Here is a 20325-nt window from a genome sequence, read left to right on the forward strand (position 1 = left end):
GCCTGTCAAAACTGTTGATGCACAAGTATGATTTGGGAGCTCACACCTGGCAGGCCAAGGGATTTCTAGCTATGCCGCTACGCCAAAGCACTCAAGCAATGCCACGCTAAAAGGCAGAGCTGTATTCGGTGGTCGACACACACTAGACGTGTCAGAGGGCTCATAAATACCCACACGCTTTTTTTTTTATATATATATAACGATGTCATTCTTCATGTCTTGGACAACTTTGAGAAAAGCGTTTTGCATCTAAAGCGGAAAGAGTTTACTTGTTTTAACTCTTTAATTTTGATCTATTGTCATTTTAATGGACTTCAGAAGGGATGTTTTTCAGCAATCAGGTTTGTCCCATTAGGCCCCGCAGCTTAATTCCCCCTAAATGAAGATTACTACTTTAGATGAAGCTTATAGCGTAGCATCTTATTAAAAACGCCGGACTGCATTTTCCCCTTTTGGGCAACTTCCGTCATCACTGACACTCTACATCTCAATCCCGCCGACAGCTGATTGGATTTACTCAAAACTTGGACTGGAGAAAGTCTCACGCTGAGAGTAAAATTGATTTAGGCCTGTATTCAGAGAGAAAGATGAAGGGCATCCAGACGTATCATTCCCCCCCCATACCATATCTCCCTGCAGTCCCAATACGTTCCATGTGTTGTTCCAGTTTGTGCCCGAGAATCTTTCTTACATGTGATGTCAACATCAAGCCAACACCCAAAGTCAAGGGAGGTACAAGAGGTTGTGTCAGAAGCGCTGCCAGCAGCTTATGGCTTTGGAATCCACGTCCAGATTGGATAGATGAAAGATCATCGTAAGTGATAGAAGAAATAAAGATGTTTGTGTGACACAGAGGGGTGCGATTGTCAAGATTAGGACAACATTTTTGCTCTTATCGCTGAATTCTAAGTATAAATCTGATATATATTTACTTAAGTCCAGTATTATTTACCCTTACTTTAAATATAAAACCACTTTGGCATTAAACTGCTGATCGCTTGATGATTCCGAACACACATCACACAATTCAACGTTTTTTTGTACGTTTACATGTGGATGTTGTGCGGTGATATTTTAAACCTCTAATATAGGAAAATGCAGACAGTGTAACCTGCACGATGTGTGTAATTTCATTCCCACTGCATCCTCACCGGGGTGCTGGTTCTCGGGCTTCAGCCAGAACGCATCCTTTATTGGATTTAGGGAACTCCCCCTCTCATGCGCCTCCTCTGCTCATGAAGTATCCCAGTATGGAATGTCTGCATTATTACACTGCTGACAGAGATTGATGCTCCTCCAAACCATCTGCACATGCAACAGACTGCAACTCCGACAAAAGTTAATTGCAGAGGAAGAGGAAGAGAGACACTTTGAAAGAGTTTGAAGATGCAGCTCCGGCTTTGGTTTGTTTGAAACATGCGTGGTGTAGCGACGTGCACGACAGTGAGGTTGGGTAATGTTTTAATGGAAGCAGCAACATATCACGAGTCAAACGCACTCAGAACTAAACTTTAAACAGGGTTAAGTAAAATGAAAATGGATTCGTAAGAAGTTGTTGTTGCTGATTTGGACCCTCGGGCATTTCCTTTCTTTTCAAAATGCGTGTGACGTCCATACATATTAATACATTATTAATTCACATAAGCAGGTGATGTGTTATATGTCAACTATATTCTCTAAAGCTCAGAGAACAAAGGATGCAGCCCTCTTGAACAAAGAAACATCCTGTAACCCAGTAAGTGTTCAAACATCACGCCATTCTGTTTAACAAAGAGAGGGATCAAATCTCGAATCCCCCCCCCCCCACACATCCCTTTGGTTATAATTAACTCGCAGCCCTCGATGATCACGCTGTTGTATTTAAAGATATGTTTCTATGGGCTTTAATCCCGATTCGATCACTCGTCCTCTGGCGAGAACTCTGAGCCAAAGAAGGAGAGGGTGGCTTTGTCCTTTATGTTCACTCTCTCCTGACTTCACATCTTTCATTATCAGTCCAATACCTGATATCACAGTGGGGTTATGACCTGAATGCATTCATGAAAACATTGCGTTTCTGTGGATTCAGTGCATCAAGCGAATAAAAAAAATGGACTCCTGTAGAGTCACTTGAGCAATTTTTTTTCATTTTACTTGAAGCATAAATTGTGAGCATAGATGCTAAATTAATGAAAATAATATTTTATGTGAAGAAAAAGTATTTATTTATACATCAAAATCTCAAACGACATCAAAACATAAACAAAATATTGCAGTCAATCGAGGCTCAACTGCAGATTGAAGTATTTAAGTGTAAGCCAATTATTAATATTTTTATAAGAAAGGAGGACAGATTTGTTAAAAATATATTTAATACAGTTTGCAGAAATAGCTGCTGTCAAACAACCCTTCCGCTCACCATTAGGTGAAGCAACATGCCGCCATTAATCTGTGCGATGATGGCTGACAGACAGGTATTTACTTTCCATAACTTTGGAAGCAACCTTTTAGCGAGACGTTCAGCTGGATGCTCTTTTTATGTACTTATCAACACTTGTCCATTAGACAGAAGCCACTGCTGTGTGTGGCTTTATACCAGATAGCTTAGCGTGGATGCTATGCAGGGGGCTGTCATATATATGAATAAAGAAGAAAATACAAGAAACAGTCATCTTACACATTTCTACACATGCCTGCTCATTGCTGGCTGTAAACAGACACACAGTAATTATACAGTCATATATGATGGGATAGTTGAAATAACATCAATAAGACTCTGACATAAATTGGCTGCAGAGGATCCGCCTTGCATGCAGAGCTTCAACAATCAGTTATGAGTTTCAAAAAAGCTGCTGACAACTTCCCAGTAAGACACAAACCACCCGTGAAAAATTGCTTGCGCAATACCAATGTTGTTTTTCTCATTTGATTCTGTCTTTTTTGCATTAGAATATCTAGATTTTCGGCTTTCGTTCCTACCATTCTTTTTCCGAGCTTGGATATTATTTGTTGATTAAAGGCTCAGTTTCTCACAGCTTGACCTTTTGTGAGAGCTTGAATTTGACCTTTCAGTGCAGTATTTATTATCTTCTTTAAAGCAGAAGCTTTCTATTGCCAAAAATAGCCTTGTTGGAATAAAAAGCAAAATACCTTGTCAGTTGGAAAATTATTGAGCATAAAATGTGACTTTCAGTGACAAATGTGGGAAATGAAAAAAAATACTTCTTAAAGCAGCATTTCAGTCTGACAATGAAGAGTTTCCATTTGCAGACATCAAATATCAGGTTACAGCCCCACACAGTGACCTTACCTCAAGCAAGACATAATCCCCTGACATGGCAAGCATTGAAATCATCTTCTATTGTCATTAATTCAAAATCCCGCAGCACTGTCATGCTGTGCGGGCAACAATGGCACAACTAATGTGTGTGTTTTTTCCCCCTGTTGTACTTTTCAACGTGAAAAAATTAAAACAGCGGCATTTTGACAATAAAAATGTTGATGCATTTTCCCACAAAGACTTCCAGTGTGAGGCTTTTGGCCACAGTCGTGCTATAATTTCCTTTGCAGGTGGAACAAAAAAAAAAAAAAAAGAAAACCTTAGTGATTAATTGAAAGGGGTGGAAAAATAATAAACGGCAAACACCTGGAGCAAGGAAATTTAGGCCAATCATTATCAATCAAACGGTGCGTGAGCAACGAGTAATTCTAATTAATAGGATACGCACGGCGCGTCGTGTAGAAAATGCATGACATGTTATTTAGGAATTGTTATTAGCAAACAAAGTGAATTATCACAGTTGTGACTGTCCGGTGGTCGTTGATGCAGAATAGATGGAGTTGTTGTCCAAGAGGATAACATGTCTGTTGTTGGTTTTATTACACCTCAAGCCATCACAACCTAAACAATCAGCATTAGTCCATCAAAAATGATGTTTTAGCTCGAGGTGTGTGTTTGACATTTAACAGAACAGCCCTTTACTCAACATTCCTACCTCTCTGCACCTCAAAACCTGACTCCGGAGACCCCAAAAATACTTTTGATGGGAGTGGTTCAAGCTTAATGTTGTTCGAGTGGTGCCGTTCACACCAGAGCGCCGAGGTCACTGCCGCTTCTGGAGGTCATGGCACCGTGCTAGAGCATCCATTGTCAACGGAACCACGCTATATCCCTCGGTTAAATGTTATTCGGTGGAATATCGGTGTCAAAAATCAAATGCCGACTTGCCCACAGGAGCATCTGCTGCAGACATGTCATGCTGAGTTTTACACCAGGGAGTTGCTGAGTATATTTTAGTACATCTCACTTATTATTTTGCATCTCTTATACATACAGCTCATATAGAGTGGTGCCAACAGAGATGTAAAATGATCTCTATCTTCTCTTTGCTTGTCATACTTTTCATTATCATGTTGCTTTCTTTTTAAGTCATAATCCTTTGGAGACTCCTAGATCTATTCTCTGCCATCATTAGGAAGCTGACATACGTCCAGAGTTCATCCTGCATTCACACAAACGCAGACACACACTCAGCGTCCACGTCTTTCCTCACCAGGTTGCGTTTCCACCTGCGTTCTGCTGATGCAGCTGCTGAAAAATCCTCCACTGCCAAGCAAACTGTTATGATGATAGCTCCACAAACCACATTTAGTTTGCCAAATTTTTACCTTTAATCACTGCCTTTCTGCAATGCCAGCAATGAACCCACAGCGGAGAGGTGGAACATACCGAGTGGGGCTGCAGCGATGCATCAGTCGGCACGTTTCTCTTGTTTCTGGTAACAACTGTACGCTGGCCGCAGGATGCCTGAATGGATCGTGGGCTATTGCCAAGGTCAGTGAAAATGTAGAAGGTGAGACGATGTGTTTCTATTTCTCCTCACTCTTCCGTTAACGTGTAATATATTACAACTCAGTTTAGGATCTTGGGTTGAAGACTCCAGTTTTTAATAAATGCCAGATTCCCCATAGATAGCAAAGAAATATCCAGCAGCATGGCAAACACACGATGCTGGACTCTAAGGATGGATAAATTGATGTGCTTCTATACTGGACAACAGTGAACCAAGACTATTGCGATCTTGGAAAAAGTTCATTGCAAAGTAGATTACAGAATAAAGCCTGGATATTAACATAACTGCAATTATGCAGGCACACGCCAACAAGCCATGCAGGGAAATTATTCAAGTTGGTTTAACTGCACACACTTTGTTTGAAAGAATTTAATCATGAGGAAAAAAATGAAATCCATTTCATTTTAAATGTCTGCACTCAAACCTGTATTTACAGCCTCTTGTCTCTGAAAAATATGCGATAGTTTTGGGCCTGAATCCAACAACAAAACGGATCAATTGTTCACACGCAGAGATTTGTTTGTTAAATTAGATGATTCATGTACTTCCTGTTAAAACATTTGACCACTAATCTGGATTTAACCAACATATTTGAATGTGTTTGGCTATCAATCATCTGTAAATTACACCAGTCATGCCTTTTTAAGGTTCTGAGGAGATGCGGCGTAAACAAACCACAATTTTCACAGCCAGAGGAAAAATAGAAACCAATATTATATATATATATATAAAAGAAGAGATGTTTTAGGTTGTTTTTTGACAAAATTATAATAAGAAACAAGTTTTAGAAAATGCGGTTTTGTGCATTTACAAAATACAAGCAGCATGAAATAATTTGCTATACGAACGTGAAACGGCATGGAGAACAATAGTAAACACATTAATTGGGATGAACACAGAGCAGACTCAGTTCATCTCACTATAAACCATTAGAACCTTACAGTTCACGGGTTCATCCATGTTTCCCTCGGGCCACCTTATGGAGCACTTTGACAAGAATGCTTATGTGGAAAGGATGAAGAGGAGAAATCTGTCAGTGATTATCGTTGGCTGGTCATCTTCCTTTTGCAGAAAAACAAGTCGTTATAAGATGCTTTGGATAAACAGATGTTGGCAAGCTGCTCCATAAGCAAAAAAGAACCTCTTCATTAAGACAGTGCATTAACACACCATATGCATGGCATTGAGCAGGCTACATAAAATCAAAATGGGACTCTGATTTCATTATCGCTAACGGATGCATCAGAATGTGTTGTACGGTATAGGCTTAACAGGAAGACTCCATAAATTAGAAACACTAAATAATGACGTCACTCCTTGTCCTCATAGGCCATGCATATATTTTTGATTATTATTCCAAATATTCCTAAACATATGATTAAACTATGCCCATGTTCTTTTATTAAGAGTATATGTCGTTAATAAGTCACTTGTGTATATATATATTTTTTTAATGTATTAGCCCTTTAACTGTTTTTGTTGCATAACGTTGCAAAGAACTGAAAGGTTGTCCTGTAATTTCATGGATTTAAATCAACACCCTTGGGGCCGAAGTGCCACTGAGCAAGTCAGTTTTGCGCTAAAGCTGCAAGCATTTGACTGCTTTGGAACAGCTCAGGTGTCCATCACGTGCGTCGTTGCGCGTTCACGCTGCTTTCCTGGAACAAATGCGGCTCAGGACTGGGACTATTTTTCCTCTCTGAGCAGTGCGGCAGCTTCACCCTGTCGCAAGGAGCTAATTGGAGTGGGGCTCATTTAGCAACGCGTCAAAGGGGGACGCGACAACACCGTGTCAGCGCCTCCACAAATCTCCTGCACGGTCTGCGTGTCAGAGAGACCACAACTGATGCAACGGGGGTCACCGTGAGCCGGTAATGCGTCACTATAACGAACCCTCTCCGCACCGGCACTGGGACTGTGATGGCGCGGTGGAGATTAATGTCCCAATCAGTGATGTTGTTAAATAAAAATATAGCAATCCGCGCTCCTGGCAGGATAATCCAAAGACATCCAAGCAAAATTCAGATTAAAAAAAAGAAGACATATTTATATATTTTTGTTTAAAAAGTAGCTATAAATATGTGATTCCATGTCATTCGTATATGGTACCACTGGCATTTGTGAAGACGGATGAACCCTGTTTAGGAGATAAAAGGAGACTTGCACCATGTCGCTCCGCGGTCATATTGGGCAACACGCGTGGAAACCCTCAGGCTACAAGTTGGAGGGAGCTTTTAGCAAATAGTTCAGATGTAAAGAAAACGTTCAAGTAATATGTCATAATAATTCAGGATATGTCTGATGATGCGTCAGTCAGATTTAGTCGTGTATTAGTACATGTGTCAATAGAAAGCTCGCGCCAAGGTGGGGAATGTATTACAATTAAATCGACTGATTTAATGCATTCCGGTTTTAGTATTGTTATTTGTTGCTCTTCTTGCCAAAAAAATAAATAAAAGAAAGAAAGTTACATTTCCAAACATCAAAGCGGCAAAATATCCGTCTCGCGCTGTACTTATCGCCCACGCGTAAAACGTATAAATCATTTTCTGCAATATATATCTGGCTGTTGTATATGCAAACTTCACGGTGCGATGGATTGCTCCATTAGCGCGGTGTCTGGCAATGGAATCGTTTTAATAGCTGCAAATATACGACAGAGTTTCTTGGGGGGCGTTTTTGAAAAGTCATGCGTGCCAATAAACGGAAGTGGCCTTGACTTGAATTTGACCTTTTTGCTTTAACTCAGCAGAAAAGAGGCTGAGGGTTTTTTGACGTGCATCTTATAGGCGTGCATGAAGTTAAACGCCGGAGCTGCTGCTGTGACGCGCGTATACCCCTCCTTTCTGTGATATCTTAGCCGGACACCTAACAGTTAACCCGACTGTAAATCGATTTAGTTCCCACTGAGCAACGCCAACTGGCACATTCATGGCACCTATTTTTGCTGTAAGTTTAGAAGAAGAAGAAAAGAATCCACCTTTCTGCACATTTACCAGCCGGACAGTTCTATTTACTTTGTCTCTGAAGAGGTAAAGGCTCAAAATGCCAGTAAGAAGAATCCAAACATCCAAATTGCTGTCTCCTTTACACAGAAAACAAGTATATCCAAACGTATATCCTGGCTGTATTTGTTATTTGGGTGAATAAAACAGACATTTCAGGACTTTTAAATGCGTAAAAGCAACATGTATTGAGGCTGAGCCACCATTCTGTGGGACACTCGGTGCGCAGCTAAGCTGGAGAGTGTCTACCTTGGTAACACAAACGTCAGGCTCGGTTCATGCCCACACAAGTGCTGGTGATAAATATTCATGCTGCTGGCGCCTGCGCTTTCCCGGCGTGTGAGTGTTTGTCATCTCCAAGACTTGAGCGTAAAGACATTTAAAGTGGATGTTTTTCCTGCGCTACAATTTGATTTGGGGTCGCCATCAGAAATATATAGAGAGGCGCGCCGACTCTTTTGAAGAGCATAAGAGTCTCGACACCACTGCAGGTTGACTGAAGCATGAAGGCGGGGATAAAACAGCAACGTCTTTGCTCGTGCTCGGCGTTGGTGCGTTGAATGAGTCGCGTCTGGGCGTTTTGGGGCTAAAATATTGGATTTTTTCCTTTCCTCTCCACTGGAAAATATAAAAGAGGATAATATACTCAAGTGTGTGTCCATAAGGAGGCAATTAACCATCAATCCGTGGAAGTACGTCCCCGTCATTACTAGCACGGGCTGAAATTTTTACCATTCAATGTTTTTTTGTTTCAATTTTGCATGATTAATAAATTGTCTTTGTATTTTCTGTTTGTTTTAAAGGAATAAATAAATATGGCGCACCCCAATCTAGATCCACGCGTGTGCGCTTTTAACATAATTTTTTTTTATACTATATGCATATTTCCCCCCTATAAAAGCTGCAAAGTGAATTCCCAAACGAATTCACACAGTGCGTCTTTTCTCTATCAGCAAAGCATCAGCACCGGAACCGAGATAGATAGTGTTAAATAGAGTCGAAAAAGTCATTTTATTACCATCCTTCATTTATCTCCAAATTTAATAGTCCGTGAAAAGAAAAGATGAATATTTTTCAATACATTTCATCCAATTCATCTGAAGATGGTGGGAGTCGTGGATGTGTGTGTTTTCTTTTTTTTTTTTTACTGATATAAACTGAGACATGCACGCGCACACACACCTCACGCGCTGCTACTGCGTGTGTATATTCTTTTTAAGATTAAAATGGTTTTCTTTCCGGGTGTGCTCAGCACTTCCGACAAAGCTGCAGACTGACAGATCGTGCGGCTCCGTGCGCACTGGCAGTGTTAACCATGATCACTGGCGGCTGCTGATGTGATCCCTGCCTAATGGGGCGGTCAAGCAAGCTGCAGCCAGGAACAATGAGGGGCCACGTTGACTCCTCAGCACGCCCTAAATCTATGAAATCCGACAAACGCCAGGAAAGGAAATAAATTAGATTTGAAAATTAGATTCCCGAGCAATTAAGTAACGCAAACTATATCCGGCTTACAGAGGAACAACCGCCGTGATTAATCGATTTAATTTGCACATTACTGCAGGGCAAAGTGTTGCATGTTAATTTTAATAAACAGAAGATGCAGAAGAGGGAGTGATATTACGCATTACTGACTGTCAGGGAAGTTGTGCGTAAAACATATCCGCGCGCGCGCACACTAAAGAGTTAAAATTATTTATTCAGCTAGACATGTACTATTTTTCTTTTAAATCCTAATGATGTATTATTGGAGAAAAAAAAAAACAAATTAGCCGCAGCAAGCTGTTCTATTTCTGGTGCGTAAAAGGAACCCATTAGTTTCACATTGCATTGCTGCAAGAACACCAAAATGAAACCAACAACCTCCAAGTCGTTGTGTTATTGTATTTTTTAATGCTTTCATATAGTACGAAATGTATCCAAACATTTTTTTTTGTAAACTAAAATTTTACATACGAGCGCATTTCTCCATAAATACCGATCATTTCTAACATGTTTACCGGCCCTTTACATGCGGATAAATATGGAAAATTGAGCTACTTACATGTAATAATACTTCCTTTCAGACAAAGCAATTGACAAAGAGTTTTTTTTTTTTATATTTAACACGTACATAAACAGATTGACACGGAATTTCAGGCTTTCACTACACGATTTATCGACATGACATTAAATAACAACAATGATACATGTGTGCTATACTCAAAACTGGACCTTGGACGAAAATGTTGCACTGAATAGGCTACAAAAGCACATTAATACTAAGAGTCGGTTAGGTCGACGTGTAGACTGTATAGTAATACGGAATAAATTCACATTTGGTTCACAACTATAACATTCCTTTTTTTAATGAAGTCTATTCATCGCAATAGCCTTGAAACCCATCTCATTTCTCCATATATCTAGGGACCACATTTTCACAAATCCCCTTAAGTTGTGATAGAACTATTTACAAAATAAAATATTACATTTTCCCCCAACTTGATGAAATCCGTATATGTACAAAAAAAATGTCAGCCCCCCCCCCCTGCAGATATAGCATGCTTTTTGAGATCTCTTTGGAGAAAGTCTCTCAGTAAAAATAAAGAAATATTGAGGTTGTTGGGGGGGGGGGGGGGGGGGGTTAACGCGGTGGCTGTCCTCGCCTCCTTTTTGTCCTGCTCTCTTTCATTGACATTAAGACAGCCTTTAATTGATCGTGTCGGCCTCTTGTGTTTTCTCAGTCCATGTTTCACTTTATAAAGTCTTTTAATCCAAGCAGTTCTTTTTTTGTTTTATAGTCTCTTTTTCGCTTTCTTTTTTTTTTCTTTTCTTCCAAAAACATTTTACACGTACCATTCATTGAAATTTGACGACAGCGTGCTGTGGCTGGTCGTGTGGTGGACTGCTGAGGCTGCTGCTGGTGAAATGGAGCTGCTGCTCTGGTTCTCTGTTGACGGTGATACTATGGTGGGGGGTGTGGAGGACTCGTACCCCGAACTTGCCGCTGGAGATGGCTGCGGTCCCGGATTGGTGGATTCGTGAACCTTCATTTAAAAAGAAAAACAATTCTGAAAAAGAATCTTGCAACGAATTCAAGCCTTGATTTAAAAAAAAAAATGTTTTAAATGCAAATAAACAAAAATGAGAATCGAAAGAAAACACGAGCTGTTTGCAAAAATCTTTAAACAAAACACATCTAAATTATTATTATTTTAATCTCATTTATCAGTTTAAAGAATTGAAACAAAGCAAACACACTCGTATTTATTTCTACAATAAAAACACATTCAATCTTTTTTTTGTTAATTCTAATATCCAATCTCAACGAGCCACACAAAACCGCACATTTTCATCTTTCATCTGAGAAAACGGGAAGAAATAAAAGCCATTTTACCTTCATGTGTTTTCGCAGGGAGCTGGGGTGTGTGTAGGACTTGTCGCACATTTTGCAGAGGTAGGGCTTGTCCGACGTGTGGACGTGCATGTGTTTCTTGCGGTCACTGCTGTTTGCAAACCGCCTGTCGCAGCCTTCATACTCACACTTAAAAGGCTTCTCACCTATAAAGACAGAAACACACACAAAGTTTAATATTGGATTCAAACATCCAATTCTCCACACGAGTCTTTTTTCCAACATTTTTCCAAACCTGATAATAAAGAATAATTTAAATAAAAAATAAATCCTTTATTCTGCTATTTTTGAGGAAAAACAAGATGCAGTTTGGCTACAGATGAATTCGAGACAACCGCCCAGGAAGATAATTAATTCCGTTTTATAATTAAATGTTAATATGCGTTACAAATGTAATATAAAAAAATAAACATATTAAATATTTTCTGTTGACAACTGCACTGAATCACATGCCGGGGAGGAGAGTCCAGCTGCCTCATAAATAATAATCCGGATCGCATGCATGCATATTTTTTTGGCAGGGACTTTCTCTGCGTGAATTTGGAATATTTAAAAAAAAAAACGCTCCGTCTGGTGCGGATCTTACCGGTGTGAGTCCTTTTGTGAATTTTTAGATTTTCTGATCGAGCGAACACTTTGCCACAGCCGGGGAAGGGACACGGAAAGGGCTTTTCTCCCGTGTGTACTCTGATATGATTCACAAGTTTGTATTTGGCTTTGAATGGCTTCCCTTCTCTGGAGCAGTCCTCCCACACGCAGACGTGGTGCGTCTGCTCCGGCCCGCCGACGTGCTCCACCGTCAGGTGGGTCACGAGCTCGTGCATGGTGCTGAAAGTTTTGTTGCACGGCTTTTTGGGATTCGCCAGCTGATCCGGCTCGACCCACTTGCAGATGAGCTCTTGCTTGATCGGCTGCCTCATGTATCGAAAGAAGGCCCCCGCTCCGTGGTGCGCGGCCATATTCATGTTCATAGGGCCGTAGCCGTGCAACTGGGTCGAAGCGTAGTGGTCGGAGCGCGGGCTCGCAACGTGGCCGTACTGCTCGGCCCGTCCGTACATGTCCCCCGAGAAGCCCAGCCGCATCTGGCTGTTGACCACGTTGGAAGACGCGTGGGTCGCCGCAGCTTGCTCGTGAAGCCCTGGGAAGAGCAGGTGACCCGCCGCATCCGAGTGTCCGTGTGGCCCCGCGAAGCTCCCGGAGGCGAACAAACTGTGCTGCGCTCCGGTGGCGTCCCCGAATCCCCGATTTCTGAAGAGAAAGTCCCTGGTGGAGTTGAAAGCGGCCGTGGAGTAAGAGCCAACGTGCGTCGGGTGGTGGTGGTGGTGGTGGTGTCCCAGGGCGGCCGCCGCGTAGCCGGGCGTCTGGGAGGAAAACGCCGTTTGTCCGGAGCCAATGTCGTGGGAGCTGTGGTTTATTTTGAAGGCGCCCATCCCGTCGGCGAACGGATTTATCCCCAACGCCACTTCTCTCTCCGTGACTTCGCCTGTTGAGTGATGCCGCGAGGAGCCGAAAGTAGTGACTCCGATGGTCGGATACTGCGGTCCCGCGTCCAAGAGCATCTTCAGTCTAGACTCGCCGAGACGACTGAGAGCAGAAATCAGAAAAACACGCACAGATATTCTCCCCCCCCCCTCTCTCTCTCCCTCTCTGCCCCTCTCTCTGTCTGTTGGATCTCACTCGACTGAGCAAACTCTCAAATTCACAGATTTTCCTGTTTACTTTTTTTTTAAGACGCGAGGAATTCCCTTATACCGCTCAGCCGACGCGCACGCAGAATCATGGATATATACATGCACTATTTAGTCTTTTGCGGTTTATCTTCCTGTGGCGCAACTTTCACCTCCTCAGTCAGGCGGTGAGCTCCAGACTGATAGTCGCAATCATTCCTGCAGATAAATGAATTGAAAAGACAACACAGTCCAGCCCTGATGAATGGGGAAGGAGGAGGGGGGTTGGGGTCACGTGGCTGCGCAGCTGCGCTCTCATTGGCGGAGCCCCCTTTCACCCCAATAAAAATCCGCTCACCAAATAACAATTGAAGACGCAGGGCCCACACTTCTATTGGCCTCTTTGCCTCATCAATCCCAGATATTGTGAGATTGCTGACTTTGAATTTGGTTAAAGGGCTGAATAACATGGGGGGGGGGGGGGGCACAATTAGACAACCGACCTTGTTGAAAGCCAAAACGCACGTTTTTGCGCCCGCGTAACCGTTTATAAATGCAAATGTCTTCTTGTGTCTTTGTTAACCTGATTCTGTTGACGAAATAAAAACATCTGGGGGGGGGGGGGGGGGGGGTAATTGTCGATATTTTATTTTGCACCATTAAGCACACTTATAAACGTTTTCTATCTATTCATCTATAATCCGTGTGTCTGACAGGAGCTCGTTCAAAAAAACGAAATGGATTTATAGACTGGGCTGCGCGCGGTGCGTGCCCGATGCGTGCACGCGTGCCTGCAGGTCCACGCACGCGGGACGACCTTACCGCTTTTCTCGGCATGCATGGGAACGCCTCAAGTTATGATATGAAGTCATCACTCCCTTTAAATGGCGGTTATTATCAACTCATCGGTTTCATCCACGTAACGTTCCGTTGTCTGGCTGAAGCAGCGCGCCCGTTTAACAGCTCTGGATCCTTTTGAACGTCCACTGGAACTCACAACGGTGCAACATCTGGGCTTTAGATTCCCCACATCATGCACGCGCTCCCGAGCAGCACCCCCACGTTCATAAAGGTTACCTTCAATACATAAAGGCCAGTATTTAACTTGGGATACACTAAAATGTATCCATCAATGTTTGACTGCTGCTCCTTTTTTTTTTTCCTGCAGCTTTTGTGTTAAACCTTGTGGGTTGTTGAAGTTATCAAGTGGGATTTGCGGCGCTCTCCGCAGGAACCTGCGGCTGCTGGAGTTCAAAGCCACACACACACACACACACACACACACACACACACAGAGAGAGACGCTGCCCATGCATGCGAATCAGTAAATGTCTTCTTGACCCTTGGGCTAGTTTCTGGAAGACGTTCTCCATGCAGGCCTCATGTCTTGGGAGACCGAGGCAACAGGCACGTTTAGTCATTCTCATCTTTACAAGTAGACCTGCATGCAACGTGGTTCAATATTTCAGCTTGCTTGCTCCTCTGCTGTGCAAAATTTGTCTTCATGCATCCAAGAGGAGTCCGAAGTAAAAGGTCAATAACCGTTTAGTGTCATGATCCAAGTGTGCTGGAGTCAGGATGTAAAATGGTTACTATTCGGAATTTACAATGAAAGCTACTAAGTCAAAGCAGCGTTTTATGAGACACTCTGCAATATTCCACTGGTCGTGGGACCTTCCGAGAGTGACTGTATGCACAACTCGGACCAGAAATAGCACTTTAGGCATTTATTAAAAAAAAAAATTTTTGTTGCTGTGATGCATCTGAAGGCTGCAGCTGTGAGCCACATGCACCCTGTGCGTAATGGCCATTTAATAAACATATTTCGGACCCGTCAAGACTCAATTTCTAACGTGCTGTTTGTGACGCAACGATTTTGACAGCTCAATTCACAGAAACTTCCAAATGAGTATTGATTTTTTTTTTGCCCCCCCCCCCCTCGTGAAATACGAGAAAGGTGAGCGAGTGTCTTGTTATCAAACAGATCTTGAATATTTTTTAAATATGCATTCAATGTGCACGATTTAGCGGCAGACGAGCCGATGGAGCATTTAATGCTGTTTGCCATGTTAGAGTCGAAATGATGTATTTTCACAATAAAGTTAAATAACAAATGCAGTAGTCAGAGCTCCATGTGACTTTTAGGAGATTTAGTAACTATTTTTTTTTGTTAGCAACTACAAAGAACCCTGTCATCACACAAGAAGTTGAAAAAAACAACCTTTAAATAATAAAGTACATATTTAAATATTATAGCATTATATGTTAAGATAAAAATAATTAGTGGGAAAAATGTTAACTTTTGTTTGCTGCAGGTCACACTACTCATGGACTATAATCCGACAACCAAACACTTTTTGACATTTCGGTGTTTTTAAATACTCATCTATCGGTTGATTGCTCGAAATGAGCAATTCCATTTAATTAATGTTCAGCTGATGTGGTGAATAATTTGTTCGACATGTTGTTCCACATATTTCTTTTAAGATTTCAAACAAAAATTACACAATTAACTCTCTGATAACGTCCTATACCAGGTAATATATAGTAATCGATATACTTACAGTAGGTTTTATTTTTGAAGACGGCGCCTCCTCTTGTGACCCCCCCATCTGTTCCCGTCCCGGGTCTAAAGCAAAATTACCCCGGATCATAACAACAGGTCCTGTCCATTACATTTTTTTTTTCTTTCTTCGGGACAATGGCTGCAGCTCGCCTCGCACTGACCCAGGCGGATCCCTCCAAGTCGAGCACGGAGTCGAGACTGGAGCTGTCGCGCTCACCGAAAGTCGAACAACGGGATTTTTAAAAAATGGTTATTTGTCGAGGCGCGCATTGAGGGTACGTAATCCGGACAATTATAAACTGCACGCGGAGTTCTCCTTGGTTAGACCGACAAGTTTTTCTCCGCCGACTCCGATATTTTCAGTGCGTAAAACTGTGCACAATATGCGCGTAAAAGTTGTCTTTCATACGTTACGGGGCAAACTGAAGATATTACTGCGTTATTCATCATCCGTACAACATTTATAGTGACGATGTACATACTATTGCGAGGCAGTCTGTTTTATAAATCAGTTTCAAAGAGAGGGAATCGTTTTTTCATCGCCTTTGTTCGCTGCGAAAAGAAGAGCGAAATCTGGATAAACATTTTAGGATTTTATTCTACAATAACCTTTGCATAACAACTATTTTTTTTTTCTCAAGCGTTGCCTGAGGGCACTGCGCATGCGCACCGACTGCTCGCTGTCACTAAGACATTTTTCTTCACGCTGGAAACTGTCACTGGTGACGTCAATCACCGAGCTCTGGACCAATTAGAGCGCAGGGTGATTGTTTAGCTCCACGGGCTGCAGCGCCTACCGTGGATCTCTATTCAGTATCAAAGCGTCCTGCTGCTGCCTCTCATCCGAATGGGATTCCATGCAGTCTGCAGATAGACTTAACTTTATAAAGTCTTCTCTTTTTTTCCCCAGCATTTTTCATTGCGATTAAAATATATTTGTCATCATCATTATTATTTTTTTTGCCCTGCTGTCAAGTTATTCCAAAATTAGGAAGTAATGAGCGTGGATGCATTGGGAAACCCCGTCATGGACCCTACGTTCTCCAAACGGAACACGGCGCTGAGATTAGTTGACTTGGCAGGGGCTCACCACCATCACCATCATCACCACCATACCCCTCAGAGCGTGACAGGCTTCCCGGGGTTCAGCAGCCATCCACACTCAATGGCTCACTCGCACCCTGGGGAGATTACTGCGGAACCCCGCCTGGGGCCGAGTCCATTCGGTCCAGAACACATGGGGCACTCCGCGGCCCTCAAAATCAGCCCAGCCCATCATTATCCCCGCCACCATCACCACCACCACCACAATCATCACATGGCAGGCCACAGCGAAGTGGTCTCCAGTCAAACGGGAGCTTTCGGCCCGGTCCAAGCGGCATCGGCCCCCTATTCCATGTCTCACGCGGCCCAGGCTTTATCCGCAGGTAGGGACTTCCTCATCCGGAGAGATCTGACAGCTCAAGCCATGCCAATGCTGACTGACCAGCCTGCTGGTTCAGCGTCTCACCACGGAATGTTTGTCTCAACAACAGGTAGCTATCCCGGACATTATGCGCATCACCCGGACACCGGGAACCGCAGCATCTTCTCCGGACTCCATCACGACCAGCCTTCCGGCGGATCACCGGGTGGCCAAGCGTTGAATGGACAAATAAGGTTAGGACTACCTGGAGAAATGTACGTGAGGTCTGATCACTCCAGGGCTGATCCGTTCTCCGCCTCGTCTTTGCATGGCTACGGTGGTCTGAATCTGAACATGAATCTGAGCGCGCACCACCACCACCACCACGGAGCCGGTGCCTTTTTCCGCTACATGAGGCAGCCGATAAAGCAAGAGCTGATCTGCAAGTGGCTGGAGCCGGAGCTCCCGCCGAAGAAACTTTGCTCCAAAACTTACAGCACCATGCACGAGCTCGTTACGCATGTGACCGTCGAGCACGTCGGCGGACCAGAGCAGGCGAATCATATATGTTTTTGGGAAGAGTGTCCGAGGGAAGGGAAACCATTTAAAGCCAAGTACAAGCTTGTGAATCACATTCGAGTGCACACCGGGGAGAAGCCGTTTCCGTGCCCGTTCCCCGGCTGCGGGAAAGTGTTCGCAAGATCCGAGAACCTTAAGATTCACAAAAGGACGCACACAGGTCAGTAGCCATATATTCCCCTCATAGGAGAACAACTAGATCTATAGCCTAAAATGAATGCATGATTAATTTAACATTAAGTGATATTTTTGCATACATTTCAGGCATGTTTTTAACTAGCTTTAAATCCATTTTATATGATTTTACGCACTTAAATATTAACCACGACCAGCACGCAGCTACCTCATTGTTATAGGAGTTGCATCGCAAGTTTTTACCAAGGTTGGGGGGGCTCTATATGGTACAGCTCACTCAGGCGTTTGACGGTACAACCTCTTGTTTACACCACAGCACAAAGACATGGGGGCTCCACGTCAGATCTTGTCCATGTGGATTAGTGCATGCCACACATGACTGGCAGTAAAGTTGGGAACGTGTATCTTCTCGTTTAGTGTAACTGATATGATGATAAGTGGTGATGATGCAATGATTTGTATTATCCATGTCATTTATTTATTGTATTAACTGCTTAATAATAATAATAATAATAATAATAATACTGGAGTGTTATTGCATGGCTATGTTTAAATCTACAGAGTAGGGAATGCATTTATGGGCATGTTTTGTGCTTTACAAAATGTAAATAGGAACATTTACTTTATTTTTAGTGACGACATGCACGCAGGGATTACAACAGGCATGTTTTGTGGAATGAGCTCCCTGCGGACTCTGTAGCCAAAGCAACAAGTTGACAACTAGTAGACAAGTTAAAAAATAATCCACCAACAGGTTGTCAGAGCCGACCGCGTCGGAAATGACTGCAGGACGGAGCATGTGATTTTTGGTTTTGGAGCGTTTGACCGTGCAACATGGCTTCTCCGTGGCCCGCAGAGAGGAGTCAGTGACGAGTGGAATAAAAAAAAATGTCGAGTCAGACTTTTTGGTGGCGTGGCAATCCCCCCCTCCCCCCTCTGTTCAATTTCTGCGCGCTATGTATTATTCATATCATTTGCTCACGTTACCTAAAGTACAAATCGGTTAAATGATTTCTGTGTGTTGACTCCCAAGGGGCCTGGTCTTTGGGATCGTGTTTAAAACCTATCCGAAAGTGTGGTTATAACTGGGGCTGCCCCTGGGGGGTTTGTTCCTCAACCGTTTCTTGTACTACACTAATATCCTTGATTGGCTCTCTCAACCCAACAGCTGAAGGTCAAATTGATATTCAACCCGCAAGTGTAATTAGACAGAGGCAATTACATATTCTCAAAAGCCTTAATCGGAGGACAGAAATCAGCAGTGGATGAGTCCCGTGTAATTTATTCAGGTTTTTTTTTTTTTTGCGTTGTCATAATCAGGTATATTTTGTATTATTAAGACGCAAAAGACGCGGTCCATAAGCACGGATTCCAGCAGCTATAAGCAGGCAGCCGTTAGCTCCCAGTGGGTGAAGCCTGGCTGTGGGGATACTTGGATCAATCATGGCTTTCAGTTGGTTTTAGGCCTTCTATGTCTCTGCTCGTGGATTGTCTGTTTATGCCTTGATGCACGCAGACGCCACGTACAGACGCAGGACATGTCTTCTAATGTCTAATGTCTTCTTCCTGTTCTGTTCCATTTTTCGTTACTTCTTCTCTTTGTCTTCTTTTTCTCTTTTTACACTTATTTGTTACTTATTGCTTAGTTTTTCGATGCCTGTGTATAGATAGATAGATAGATAGATAGATAGATACTTATAGGATCTTTTTATATTTTTATTGATGGATTTTAATTTTTGTCACTATCGATGTTAACAGGTGAGAAGCCCTTCAAATGTGAGTTTGATGGCTGCGACAGACGGTTTGCCAACAGCAGTGACCGGAAGAAGCACTCCCACGTCCACACCAGCGATAAGCCCTACAACTGCAAAGTGAGAGGCTGCGATAAATCCTACACACACCCCAGCTCCTTGAGGAAACACATGAAGGTGCACTGCAAGTCCCCCCCGCCCAGCTCGGGCTACGAGTCGTCCACGACCTCCCTGGTGTCCCCCTCCTCGGACTTGGGCCGGGAGCCAGCAGGCTCCTCGGTACTGTCGGAGTCGGTGGGAGCCTCGCAGCCGGCCAATTTAAGCGAATGGTACGTGTGTCACAGTTCAGGTGCCAGCGGCACCCAAACGCCGCCCAGCGGGCCCTCCACGCCCGACCCAACAGACGAGGCACCTTACAGAAACCCAGAACCGAGGGACGCGTTTTAACCCTATATCTGACTCAAGAAGACGGGGACACATTTTCAAAAGCCGAACTATTCAAATTGGTTTGGCTTTGGTGCCTATACGCCTGTGAAGACCCCCCCCCCCCCCATCCTCCCCCTTTCGGCTGAGCCACGCAACAGACACCCAGAGCCAATATTTTAACCACACTGAAAGAAAATGTGCAAACCTTAAAGACGTGATAATTATCGTGCACATTAAAATCATATTTTTTTTTCAAACCTCAGCGATTCAGATTCGTTGGCTCGGTGCCCGCACACAGGCCCTGACGGCCCGCTGCTCCACGTGTGGACAGAGTCGTGTAAACCCGTTGGACTATGTGGTGCAGTGTTTGTCGGCTGTAGGCATGTTGCTGTAAAGTTCTTTTGTAAATTCGATTTTGATTTCAATATGTTTGTATTTATTTTTCAATCTAATCTCGAAGGATTTTGTATTTTCGAACCAAAGTGCATGTTTCAATGAGGTCAAAATGTACATTTGTAATTTTTTCTTTGTAAATTTCGATGTGTTGATGTCGATCGTTTTGTAA

The 20325-nt window shown here is 43.1% G+C and overlaps 2 protein-coding genes across 2 annotated transcripts; one reads left to right on the forward strand and one right to left on the reverse strand.

Annotated features, from left to right (window-relative positions):
- Positions 1 to 10662: 10662 nt before the first annotated feature.
- LOC137916174 (zinc finger protein ZIC 1) lies at positions 10663 to 12790 on the reverse strand. The gene is made up of 3 exons (XM_068759254.1): positions 11818 to 12790; positions 11214 to 11377; positions 10663 to 10863 (listed from the first exon to the last, which is right to left on the reverse strand). Exons 1-3 carry the CDS (start codon positions 12788 to 12790, stop codon positions 10663 to 10665), a joined length of 1338 nt encoding a protein of 445 aa, XP_068615355.1.
- Positions 12791 to 16461: 3671 nt separating this feature from the next.
- LOC137916175 (zinc finger protein ZIC 4-like) lies at positions 16462 to 19781 on the forward strand. Its single transcript, XM_068759255.1, has 2 exons — positions 16462 to 17608; positions 19342 to 19781. Exons 1-2 carry the CDS (start codon positions 16462 to 16464, stop codon positions 19779 to 19781), a joined length of 1587 nt encoding a protein of 528 aa, XP_068615356.1.
- The last annotated feature ends 544 nt before the right edge of the window (positions 19782 to 20325 follow it).

This window comes from Brachionichthys hirsutus, unplaced genomic scaffold, assembly GCF_040956055.1.
Source record: "Brachionichthys hirsutus isolate HB-005 unplaced genomic scaffold, CSIRO-AGI_Bhir_v1 contig_442, whole genome shotgun sequence".
In the NCBI taxonomy this organism is placed as follows: domain Eukaryota; kingdom Metazoa; phylum Chordata; class Actinopteri; order Lophiiformes; family Brachionichthyidae; genus Brachionichthys; species Brachionichthys hirsutus.

What these genes read in the sequence shown, in the direction of transcription:
- LOC137916175 (XM_068759255.1), top strand. Translation starts at nt 16,462, where the DNA reads ATGAGCGTGGATGCATTGGGAAACCCCGTCATGGACCCTACGTTCTCC. An exon ending in TCACAAAAGGACGCACACAG is followed by an intron (nt 17,609 to 19,341) that starts GTCAGTAGCCAT and finishes CGATGTTAACAG; the next exon opens with GTGAGAAGCCCTTCAAATGT.
- LOC137916174 (XM_068759254.1), bottom strand. Translation starts at nt 12,790, where the DNA reads ATGCTCTTGGACGCGGGACCGCAGTATCCGACCATCGGAGTCACTACT. An exon ending in TCACAAAAGGACTCACACCG is followed by an intron (nt 11,378 to 11,817) that starts GTAAGATCCGCA and finishes CTGTCTTTATAG; the next exon opens with GTGAGAAGCCTTTTAAGTGT. An exon ending in CCCTGCGAAAACACATGAAG is followed by an intron (nt 10,864 to 11,213) that starts GTAAAATGGCTT and finishes TTTTAAATGAAG; the next exon opens with GTTCACGAATCCACCAATCC.